Source organism: Hippopotamus amphibius, chromosome 17 (genome assembly GCF_030028045.1).
Source record: "Hippopotamus amphibius kiboko isolate mHipAmp2 chromosome 17, mHipAmp2.hap2, whole genome shotgun sequence".
In the NCBI taxonomy this organism is placed as follows: domain Eukaryota; kingdom Metazoa; phylum Chordata; class Mammalia; order Artiodactyla; family Hippopotamidae; genus Hippopotamus; species Hippopotamus amphibius.
Genome location: NC_080202.1, coordinates 49,107,648 through 49,120,480, shown reverse-complemented (window position 1 = coordinate 49,120,480; position 12,833 = coordinate 49,107,648). Strand labels below are relative to the sequence as shown.

General features: G+C 37.0%; 1 protein-coding gene across 5 annotated transcripts in view; it reads left to right on the top strand.

The window, feature by feature from the left end:
• The window catches only part of TLK2 (tousled like kinase 2), a 110,260-nt gene that overhangs the window by 80,676 nt on the left and 16,751 nt on the right, over positions 1-12,833 (top strand). For all 5 annotated transcript variants that reach the window (XM_057716825.1, XM_057716823.1, XM_057716824.1 and 2 more), the window contains 5 exons: positions 1,520-1,672; positions 4,909-4,975; positions 6,147-6,244; positions 7,864-7,945; positions 11,843-11,934. In XM_057716825.1, the coding sequence (XP_057572808.1) occupies positions 1,520-1,672; positions 4,909-4,975; positions 6,147-6,244; positions 7,864-7,945; positions 11,843-11,934 (492 nt within the window). The remainder of the gene's footprint in view (positions 1-1,519; positions 1,673-4,908; positions 4,976-6,146; positions 6,245-7,863; positions 7,946-11,842; positions 11,935-12,833) is intronic.

The window sequence follows — 12,833 nt, the reverse complement described above, 5'->3', positions numbered from 1 at the left end:
CTGGTGGCACAGTGGTTAAGAATTCACCTGCCAATTCAGGGGACAGGGTTCGATCCCTGGTCCGGGAAGATCCCACATGCCACGGAGCAACTAAGCCTGTGTGCCACAACTACTGAGCCCTCGTGCTGCAACTGCTGAAACCTGAGCACCTAGAGCCCGTGCTCTGCAGCAAGAGAAGCTACCACAATGAGAAGCCCACACACCACAACGAAGAGTAGCCCCCAAGCCCCAACTAGAGAAAGCCTATACACAGCAACAAAGACCCAATGTAGCCAATAAATAAATAAATAAATTTATTTAAAAAAAAAAAAAGAAAAAATCTGAAAAAGAGATGGGGGGGAAAAGCATGGTAGAAAAGGCAAAGGGAGCTAGCATTTGACTCAAGTCAACTATGATGGATGCTTTAAAGATTTTAGTCTAAGTGATTAATCTCAAATCTTGTTATACTTTTATATATCAAGTCTATAAACCTTAGTATCTGTCAGGTAGCAGGATACATGAGAGAAAGTGGATTACTTATATTGGTATTTTTATTGACTCCTGGTTTGTCAACTAGTTTATTATAAAAAAAATTAGACATCTTATTAGAAAATACTCTAATGGAAATGGTGTTAAATATCTTGAGTCTTTATATACGTTTTTTATTAATTCATTTTGTGTTCTATTTCTTTTCTTCTTTTTTTTTTGGCTGCGCGGGCTCTCTGTTGCGGCACGAGGGCTTCTCTTGCTGTGGCTTGAGGACTTAGTTGCCCCGCTGCATGTGGGATCTTAATCCCCGACCAGGGATCGAACCACTGTACCCTGCATTAGAAGGTGGATTCTTAACCACTGGACCACCAGGGAAGTCCCTGTGTACTATTTCCTAAGGAATTTTTAATAGTTAAAAGACTTGATTTTACTTTCTCTAAATGTACATCCTTTGTCTTAAAATTCTTAGTTTAGGTTTCACCATATTAGTGACTGGGAATGACGTGGGGGTGGTAACAGCTCACTTAAACTAGAGTAAATGATAGATCTAGAAGGAGGATCTTTTTTACTTTGTTTAGCATCCCTCAAATTTGGTATCTTTCTAGATAGAATTTGAGGAAACTGTAATAAAAAAATGGCACTTGGAACCTTTTGTACTTTTTTTCTTATGTAAATACAGTTCTTTACTTTAATGGGTTCATTACTAGGAGTTGTTTTCTTAACTGTTAAAAAGCAATCAGAAAATTTTTCCTTTTGAGTTAGAAAACAAGGTCACAATAGAAATTTGATATTGTTTCTTCCTGCCCACTTTCCTGCTCTGAGAATTATCATAATTAGTGTCTTAAAAGTGCAGATTCATTCCAAGAAATGGTTCTATCACCACATATTTGGCTCTTTCAACATGAAGTTAAAATCAAATCTCTGCTTGACTTAAAAGGGTTTATTTTTTCTGGAGTCTATCGAATATGCAGGTGACAAATATGTTTATTCCATAGCCATGTTCAAAAATTTTTTACCTTTTTCCTCTGTGCAACATCTTTTGTATCTCTAGGCAACAGGAAAGGATAAATTCACAGAGAGAAGAGATAGAAAGACAACGAAAAATGTTAGCAAAGCGGAAACCTCCTGCCATGGGACAGGCCCCTCCAGCAACCAATGAGCAGAAACAGCGGAAAAGCAAAACTAATGGAGCTGAGAATGAAACGTATGTTCTTTATTAATGTGAACTGAGATACCATATTCTCCCCTGAGATACAAACCTCCTATTGAGTGCCACAGGAAAAAGTGATAAATTGTGGAGATTTCTAGAGCTTAAACTTTCTCTTTAGTTACGTTAATGGATTTACTCAACTCTTATAAAAGCTATATAAAATTAGCTCATTTTCTTAATCCTAATCATACATAAGGAGTTTCGAATGAGAGGGAGAAAAAACGTCATTTAACTTAATGTCATGATCTTTGGCCATTCTTATAATGTGATGTCATTAGGTATTCAAATGATATAGTTGCTTATGTGTGGTTCCAGGTTATGGTATGTTGGTATCATCTTATGGGGATTACCTGGCTCTATTTCAGACTGAAGAATGCACAACTGAAGAAAGCTATTTGGTAGTCTAAAGAACACTAGCTAACATAAATTTAGGTGTAATCTAAGAAAAAATAGATATTATTTTAGGAAAAGAACATTTTCCCATTAAACCAAGTCTTAACATTCCCAGTGCTCTTTCCTGTTCTGGGAACCTAAGGAAGCACCAGTATCTTCAGGTGCAGTGTAGTCATCTTTTTCACTAGCAGTCAGCAGTTATTCCATAGCTCCCAAGGATAGGAGAAGTAGATTATTCAGAGTACAGATGCCTTCCTTGTTCACCCCCGCCCCAAGTCAGATTTCCATAATTGATTTTTGAATTCTTGACCACTGAGAGAATCTTAGTCTAGGACAGGAGTTGGTAAGCTTTTTCTCTGATGGGCCAGATAGTAAACACTTTAGGCTTTGCACACTGGAGGGCCTCTGTTGCAGCTACTCAGCTCTACTGTTTTAGCTTGAAAGCAGCCATATACAGTACATAAGTGAATGGATGTCGCTGTGTTCCAATAAAACTTTATTTCCAGAAACAGACTGTGAGCTGAATGGCCCACAGGTTGTAGTTTGCCAACTATGCAGGACTGCTAAACAGAATTGGCCCAGGAAATAAAACCTATATATTACTTACCTATTTAAAATCTTTCTTATGCATACCCTGAAGATATTTAAGCCATCACCTCTGTCTTCAAGAGGCTTTCCAATTAAAAAGGAAAAAAAGATCTACGAATAATAGTGTAGAAAATCTCTACAGAATTGATGGTAGCCATGAAGTCAGTTTTTGAATTGGATGTTTGAATGTTTGAAATTTAAAATATATTTTCTCATAGAAATACTCGTTGGTATTTGTAATCAGCATTTCTATAGTGGCTGCATTGGTTTTTTAAGGGAAGAAGAAATTTTGTAAAGCTGTCATTGTGGGTTTTAGCTGTGATATAGCTACAAATAAAAGATAATGATATTATGTAATTTATTGACTAATATATCTTTTGCCTTTAATGTTTTCATATTAGTTCCCAAAAACATATTAACCTATAATCCACCTCAAGTATAATAATACTTATATTACATCATCGCTAAAGCTCATGAGATCCTAGAAATGTATCTTTCTTCGTTCCAGTGAGAAAGGTGGCTTAACACCAGTCCTCACCCCATACATAGCTGATGTGTTGGGGAGCCTTTTCCTTGACATTCATTTAGTAAGTCTCTGTTAAATGCTTATTATATATTCAGCCCTGTTCTGGACACTGGGGTACAGAGCTGAAGGATACAGCCCAGCCTTAGGAGCTCACAGTTTATTTAGGGGAAATGAACAGATGTATAAACTAATAATTACTTTAAGTATCTTGATAAAAGTATGCACAGTGAATAAGTTTGGAAAACATCCTCACTTCAGATACTTTAAAACTAGATTCTAAGTAAAATATTTCCTTTCAAAAAGTCCTAAAGTAGGCGCCCAAATTCGAAGACTTCTTCAGGCAAATGTTGTACATGTTAATCTGGTTATTGTCTTCTTTCAGGACTCCTATATTTATTTTGTGAAGGGACGCTCCTTCCAGTATTACTTGAAAATTATTTCATGCTAGTGCATGAAACCATTGACTTAGGAGTAATAAAGTAGGCATAGGTTGTTTTTTTGCCATAGAATAATAATTCAAATTCAGTTTGGGCCAGTAGTGTGTCAGTAAGCAGCTGCCATATGGAATCCTGCATAAGATCCAAGCTGGAAGGCCTTCGGTCTAGTCTTTAATAATTAGAGTATCTGTGACTTGGTTTATTCTTTTGGCCAGAAGCCAAAAGCAGTCCTCTGGAGTCTCGGAGTGGATTACATTATCCTTTCCTGGTATTGAACCTATTTCAGGCAGAGAGAATTCTAAGCTATGGTTTTTCATTTCTCCCTTTTTTACTGGTGTGATATGGAGTAATAGATGCATTTCTACAACTATGAAAAGATAGGTGTAAGATCCCTAATGAGTGTATTTTTTCTTGCTATTTTTATCTTCTCTTTAGTCAGATCTCAGAGACTCTATTTTGTAGCCCTTCCTGGTTGATAGGATAGCTGTTTCTTCTTTCTCCCGCTATTTAGAATATATCTAAACAGTGACATCTAAAACTTTGAAGTATATGTGTGTGCTTCTAGAATGTGAAGAGGGCGAAGATGGAGGAGTAAGATATCACTTCTTACATGCTCATTCTTGAGATATGAGGATGCGATCGGAGTAGGTGGAACATGAAATGAGTGATGACCCATCAAGTCAGCCCTTTGAGAACTGTGTTAGCATTTTACAGATGATAGATTCCTTTCATATTCTCATTTTTAGATAGGTATCATTACTTGTTACTTTTTTAGGAAATTGAGGTTAAAGCTGCTTGCCCAAGGTCACGTGGCCCAAGCTGTACTTTGAACCCTAGTCTTCAGACTCCAGATCCTGGACTCTGTCCACTAGGTTCTTCTCCTTGTATCAGAGTCCGAGAATTATCAAAAGTAATCAAATACGTTGGCTTATTAACATCCCCTTTAAAAAAACTTTTAGACATATAATTTGGCTACCTCTCCTAATGGATTTTCACCTGGGTAAGGTATGGGACAAAACTCATTTCATAAGTAATGTAAAAATATAGCTCATTTACTTTTCTCATTTTTTTAATACATTAGACTTCTGACTTTAAAGTCCTTCCTTCACATCACATCTGATAAATCACAGAAGTTTTCTCTTATTAAAGGACTACAAGATAATCTATCTTTTGGTCATTTTAACTAAAAGGCTGAATATACTGTATAGCATGCTTTGGCTTTTCTCTTTAAATCAGTACACTATGATTTCAAATAATTTACTGAAATTTCTGTCATCATTTTCCAGGTTAACGTTAGCAGAATACCACGAACAAGAAGAAATCTTCAAACTCAGATTAGGTCATCTTAAAAAGGTAAGTATAATGAGAAAATCTGTTTGGAGAAATGCAATTTTTAATTTACATTTGGTGTTGAAACTGTTTGGTCATTGGGCAAATTAATAGCTTCACGTACCTGTGGAAATTTTTAGTAGTTACTCTGACTGTCACAGCTGTATTCTAATGGTGGAGTTCATATCTTTCAACTTTCAGGTCAACTCCAACCCACCCAGTGAGAGTGCCTTTTCCACCAATGATGTGCCAGTACTTTATATATGTCATACAGCTCACAAGTGATTATCTTTTTAGTAAAATCTAAGTATAAAATATGAGCAGATGGTTCTAAAATTGGTATTTAAATTATTGTGATGTTTTAAATCACATAGCAGCTCTTACCTCCTGCCTAAACTGGCTAAGAAGAAAAGGTCTTGCATCAACCGTATTGTAACACAAAGGCACCGACGTAGAATTTGTTATTGACGGTGTTCACAGAAGTGTCCTAGATGGAGATCACTCATCTCTTACCTTCAGCAGCCTGTCCTTTTTTTGGTGGAGGCTGCTTATCATGAAGATGATCAATAAGTGTTTCATAAATTGATGTTGGTGTGTGTTTGTCATCTCCTCCTCCCTCTTCTCAGATCTTGTTAAAGCAGTGGAACTTAAGTCATCAAGTATAATCCCTGCTTACAGAACAGAACCAGATAGAGAACCTGATTTTTGTTTTTTAAAAAAGGAAAGGAAAAAAAAAACATTGCATGTCTGTATGTATACACACAAAACATTTTTGGAAACTTATGCAAGAAACTTAACAGTGATTACATCTGGGACGTGGGCAGAAGACTTTCATTTTTCCTGCTGTACTTCTCTGTGTGATTTGAATTTTATTATCTTGCTGTGGGCTCGTTTTTATGATTAAAATTCTAGTTCTTCAAAAAATCTTTTCCAGGACTTCCTAGGTGGCGCAGTGGTAAAGAATCTGCCTGCCAATGCAGGGGACACGGGTTCGAGCCCTGCCCTGGGAAGATTCCATATGCCATGGAGCAACTAAGCCTGCGCGCCTAAAAAAAAAAAAAAAAAAAAAAAATCTTTTCCAATGCAAAACATCTTAGCTTTTCATAAGAGAAATGTCTGCTTTTGTTTTTGAAGTAAGATTCTGAAAAGGTAAAGTTTCCTGTGTTCTGAGCTGTTTCTTTCCTTTTCACTTTAGGAGGAAGCAGAGATCCAGGCAGAGCTGGAAAGGCTAGAAAGGGTTAGAAATCTACATATCAGGGAACTAAAAAGGATACACAATGAAGATAACTCACAGTAAGCAGCTTGGGAGTGTGTTGGGTTGGAGATTGCTGAGCACTTTCTGACATGAGTTGAGTGGTCTAGAGTGATATATTTGTTTACCGTAAATTTGGTAAACTGTTCCATGGTGTATTTAATAGCTCTGTTGTGGAGGTAATACAGTTTTATGAACAAAATTATGATTTGCGTTAGTTTAAATGTATGTAAATATATTATGTTTATATATTAAGTATACATCTATACCTATACCATTTTTACACAAGTAGAAGTCACTAAAACAATATAACTTTGCAGTTGCAAATGGTTTGTAGATACACTGTGTGTTCATATTTACCATCAGATCCTTACTAAAGGGAAGCATGGGGTGACAGTGTGGTGTTGTGGAAAGATCATTGGGTTGAGATGACACTCAGTTTCTGAATGACCTTTACGGGCCATTTAAGTGTTGAGATTTTTAAGAAAGACTCTCTTAAGTTCCACACATTAATTGTCGATAAATGCCCATCTTTGTTTGTAAGTCATTTAACGACTTGAAACTGTGAAAAGTAGATTGCAAGTGGGAAATGACTTCTAACCATAATCCTTTCTTTTCCCACATTTTTCTGACTCTGAATCATGGGGGTTTTGGCATAGCTACAGCTTGTGTATTTTTGCTTGTACAGAGTGAGCCATGTACTTTGCTTTCTATAAAGTGGCAATCAATAGCAGCTACCATTACTGGGCACTTTCTGTGTCAGGCAGAGTGCTAACTGCCCCTGTGTCCTGTCACTTACTGGTCACAATAGCCTAATGAGGTAGGTGACTTTCAATACATAGATCTGGAAACTGGCTTAAAGAAATTAAGTTAATTTGTCCAGGGACTAGTGTGACCAAACAGAAAGTTGAAATGTGGATCTGACTCCAAAGCTAACCCCTATGCAGTACTGTCATCTCTCTCCGCAGACACACCACTGTTGCAAAATCAAAATAAAGTTATTTCAGGATTATTAGTGGGGCTGACAAGGAACTAGGTAGAAATATTCTACAAGTTATTTTTGCCAGAATCTCTCATTTCTTTGTCTTATTGCTAGAAGATGATACAAGGTGGAATCCTATATGGGGAAAACAGTTATATCATGAAGATTTAGAGAAAAGGAATGCACATAGAACATGTGACTCACTTTATAGTGAAATCCTTTTTTAAGGCCATATAAACTATCTTAGAATGTTACTGTATGTGGGATGATGGGAACGTGTAGTTCTTGAATGGTTTGGAGGACCCGAGTAGCACAGTTTGAAAATCCATGATCTTGTGTATAATGTCCGCCGCCTCCCCCCCCCCCCCACCTTTATAGTGGGGCAGAAAGGGAGGGAAGTCAACAAAGGTCACTAGTCTAATTGTGGCTGTGCTGAGACTAGCATCTGTGTCTCATGACTCCACAGCTAACGTTGTTCATTGTAATTATGCTGTCTCTTTGAACTATAGAACTTATTTTATGCTCAGAATTAGCTAAATTGTGATGATTGCCAAACTGTTGGCAGCATCTGTAATCATGTGTATAACATGTTAGATATGCTGGTAATTTTGCAAACATAGAGAATTGTGTAGTCCTTGACCTCAGGATGTTATTGTTGTATATCCCCTGTTTCCACAGATTTAAAGATCATCCAACGCTAAATGACAGATACTTGTTGTTACATCTTTTGGGTAGAGGAGGTTTCAGTGAAGTTTACAAGGTAAGAATGAGGAACTGTGTACAGAGACTAAGGGTTAAATTACTGATTACTACAAACTTGAAGAACGCTTAGAATAGGTTTTTTTTCCTTTTTTCGTTTCCTTCCTTCCTTCCTTCCTTCCTTCCTTCCTTCCTTCCTTCCTTCCTTCCTCCCTCCCTCCCTCCCTCCCTCCCTCCCTCGCTCCCTGACATTTATTTATTTGGCTGCACCAGGTCTTAGTTGTGTCATTCAAGATCTTTAGTTGTGGCATGCGGGATCTAGTTCCCTGACCAGGGATCAGACCTGGGCCCTCTGCATTGGGAGTGTGGAGTCTTACCCACTGAACCACCAGGGAAGTCCCTAGAATAGTGATATAATTGTAGGCTGATACCTGTTGGCTGAAATTACAAAACTTTTAAGAATCTTCATCTTTGGGAGAACTACTTCTAGTAAACTTGTGACTAAGCAGGATTTAATATTTTACCCTGTTTTCAGGTTTGAAAAGTGAATAATTATAGATTAAAAAAAAAACGGGAAGGGAAAAAAACACTTCTGGGTAATGGAATTATGGTGATTTTTATTCTAGTTTTGTACTTTCTGCCTCATCTGTATTTGTTAGAGATGATTGTTACTTTTATTCTCGTTTTTGTTTTTGTTTTTATAAAATAGATGGTAGATGTGTTAAAAAGTTAATTCTTCAAAAGCCTGGTTTTTGCTTTAAAATGTTCTCATTTTCTAAGTCAGTGTTTAGTGGCACTGGCGTTCTGAAGGATTGTCATGGCTTAGAGTGCTTCAGTTGGGCCAGCAAAGTACAGGCTGCTGTGCCTCCAGTTGATTTTCCCTAAACAAGGAATTCAGCCTGTTTTAAATATAGTTGTAGTTGTATAACACATTCACCAGCCATAGCCTGCTTAAATTTCTCTAGATGTTTCTGGCATGTGGCTTATAAATCCAAAATTGGTTTAAGTGGTCTTTATTGCATGACCCTGGTAATTCCCTCTTTTCTAAGGTGTTGCCTTCACTGTTAATGATTTATATTATTTTGAGTAATATAGGAAATATTTTGAGTAAAATAATTAATTTTTATTTCAGATAAAAACATTAAAAACTAGTTCTACTGTTTCCCTTTTTTAATGTTAATTTTTTATTGTGATATATGCATAAAATGTATCATTTTAACCATTTTTAAGTGTACAGTTCAGTGGCATTAAGTACATTCACGGTATTGTGAAACTATCATCATTTTCCATTTCCAGAACTATAATAATATTTCTAGTATACTGCTGGGTTTGATTTTCTAGTATTTTGCTCATATTTTTAATCAGTGATTGTAGGTCGGACTGGCTTATATTCATCTTTTATGTGCAAGCAGTATTGTCTAGCTTTGATGTCATAGTTATCGTAGAATGAGTTGTGAAATTTCTCTTTTCCCATGTTCTGGAATGCTTTGCATTACAAGTTGGCCACCTGAAAGTTTGTTAGAGCTGAATCATAAAATCACCTGGGTAGGTGTCATTTTAGAGGAAAACTGTTTGATAGCCTTTTCAATTCCTTCTACAAATATTGACCTATTCAGATTTTCTCCCCCTTCTTAAGTCAGTTTTGGTAATTTTTTTCTGAAAAAACATCCTATTTCATCATAATTTGAAAATATCATCCATACCTTAGTTATTTCTCTTCTCTTATGAAATATTTGTTCTTGAATTTCTTGACTTAGAGACCAGAAATTAGTCAGTATTTCTTTTTTCCTCTGGAGATTAACTTTTCTTTTTCTTTCCTTCTTTCTTTCTGCTTTCTTTGCTTTTATTTGTTTTCATACTTAGTTTCTTTTTATTTTTGGTACTTTTTAAATCATGGTAAAAAACACATAGCATAAAATTTACCAACTTAGTTTCTTTTAAGTTACAGTGCAGTATATTCATGTTGTTGTGAAACAGATCTCCAGAACATTTTTGTCTTGCAGAACTGAAGGTCTACCCACTAATCAACAACTCTCCTTTTCCCTCTCTTCCCAGCTGCCATTAACCACAATTCTACTTTCTGTTGTTATTAATTTGATTACTTTTAGATAACTTATATGAGTGGAATCACACAGTGTTTGTCTTTTTGTGACTGGCTTATTTCACTTAGTATAATGTTCTCAAAGTTCATCTGTGTTGAAGCACGTGACAAGATTTTCTTTTTAAGGCTAAATAACCCTCGTTTGTATGTATATACTCCATCGTCTTTATCCATTCATCTGTCAGTGGACGTTTGGGTTGCTTCCTCTTATCTGTTGTGAGTAGTGCTGCTCTGAACATGCATGTGCAGGTATCTCTTGGAGACCCTGCCTTCAGTTCTTTCGGCTATATACTCAGAAGGGGGACTGTTTCTTTTTTAAAATCATCAAAATTGGTTCTTGGTGCTTCCCAGTTACTTGTTAGTGATTTCTCCATATTTTTTCCTAATGTATTCTTCAAACATTTTAACACTTCTGAAATCTAAATGCTTCTTACATTACATTAATGTAGTTATTCTTTTGCTGTTCTCCACTCTCCAGAAGCCCTTCTTAGATTAGTGATGGATCACAGTATCTTGGATTCAGAAATAGGATTTGGTAATTGGAGAAAATGACGTTTGTAGTTCATTAGTGCTCTTAGAGATTAGGTAGTGTTTAGTCTGGCTTTTAATAGCTTGAAATGATTCTCTCCTATAGCCATGATGGGTACATGCATACAGGTGGACTTTGGACTCTGTAAGAAAAATAGAGTTCAAAAGTTTCCATTCCTGTGAACTAAGATATTCTGTTTGAATTGAATGGTTTTTATATTTAAAAAACACTGGTTTAAATTTGGTATAAATTAGAAGTTTCTTTTATAAGCAGACCTGTCTTGTATTCTGTGCTTTCATAGAGGTAGCTTACCTCTGAAAAGATCTGTAGAACAGTAATCACCACTATTCATGGACAGTATATCCTGTGCCTATTGCCTTCCTCTGTTAATACATTTGTGGAAACTGGTGTTGAAACTGAAGTAGTAAGTTTTTAATCTGAACTTTAAAACTTAGAAAAAACTATTCATTCTAAAAGAGTTCCTCAGTAAATTCTTCTGTATTGGGGAAATCTATTATACAATGCTACCTGCTTTTTCAAATTGTGATTTACACCAGGCATCCTTGAAAATCTGTTAGCTTTCTTCACCCCATAATATAGCACTACCTAGCTGATGTGGAACTTGCCAGCAGTGGTGGTCTTTGGGGAAAGCATGTCCCTTTCTTTGGACAGTGCCATAGAAGTGATTTGGTGTGACTAATTTCAGACATTGTTGAGATCCAGAATTGCTTTTTATTTATCCAGGATGTGGGGGTGGGACTAAACAAATTTAGCAAAGAGGTGTGTCCTGGGGGATTGTTTCTCAAGGAGGCGGATAGTCTGTGTCCCTAGCATTTCAAAAGTGGCAGGACCTTTGAACCTAAAACTGCTCTAAAAATAAAACCTATTAAAAAATCTTAAAAAAAAAAAAAAAGTGGTAGGACTTCCTGTTGAAGAATGTCAAGTCTCAGTGTCAGCTGGGGAACGAGAGCCAACCTAGGGGAGAAAGGTCCCAAATAGGGTAGATGATGTCCCAAAAGAGAATTGTGTAGAAGTGACTATTAAGACATGGGCTCTCTGACATTCTGTTTGTGGTGTATGCTTGGTTTTGTTTTCTAAGCCCCTTGGTGCCAGAGCGTCTGGAGACTTCTAAATTATCTGATCACACGTTTCAAGAAAGATGATTGTAACTCTGAAACAAGTGTGTGTTGTATTGTCCACTGCTGTTGTTATTTAATGATGTATTTTGGACTTTGAGTATGTTGGTCTGTTAAACAGAAGCTTCAAGTCAGTTGCCTGTAATTCTTGTTAGCATTATCCAGAATATAATTTATTCCTTTTCTTTATAGGCATTTGATCTAACAGAACAAAGATATGTAGCTGTGAAAATTCACCAGTTAAATAAAAACTGGAGAGATGAGAAAAAGGAGAATTACCACAAGTAAGTGATATTAGAGTGTCTGATTTTTCAAAATTTAGTAATAATAGCTGTAGTTTGAGCACTGTGTTAAGAGCTTTATATGCATTGTTGTCGTTTCATTTAATCCTCATAACTGTCCTAGGAGAGTGAATACATTTTCCATCTTACTGGTAAGGAAACCGATACTTTCGGAATTTGAATAACAGTTAAGAAATGGCTGAGCCGGTATTTAAGTCTAGACTTCCCTATTCCAAAGCCGATGGGTTTAACTCTCTCCTTCCATTGTGCATCTAAAATTAGCAATAATAAACAAGTAAAGCCTCAGAAATTATTGTTGTTTGTCTGTAGAAACCAGATGTGAGAGTGTTCCTGGGGAGCTTCGGGTGCAGCTTTTTCTGATGCTTTAGTCGTCTTGTTGTGGGGGAGACACTGTGGGGCACCTGGTGTGCCTTGGTGGTGCTTGTTTGATTTGTTCAGGTCCTCATGCTGTGCTCCCCTCCCCCATCATAGTTTGCCCACCTCAGAGTTCTTGGTCTTCAGTGTGCCGCTTGCCGTGCTTTCCCCTCTTCAGAATGCCACTCATGGCGGCCCTCATCTGTGCACGGGGTGCGGGGTGGGAGGGTGTCTCTTTGGAGTGAATAGTTATTACACATGCAGATGTGAATGTCTTTGTTCCACCAATAGCGGGCCTTGCCTGTCTCCCCGCCCCGAGCTTCAGAACATTGGAGTTCAGGGCTCCCTTGCTTTGGAGGCCACGCAGACTTAATTTGCTGTTAGGATCCCCACTGGGCTTCATGTGATTTCCTTGTTGTAGGTACAGGTACTACACCTGAAAGGAGGAGACAGCCCCTTTTGATATAAAGCAGTCTACCTCCTTTCTATAAAAACGGTTTTGTTTTTTTCTTATAAATAGTACTTTG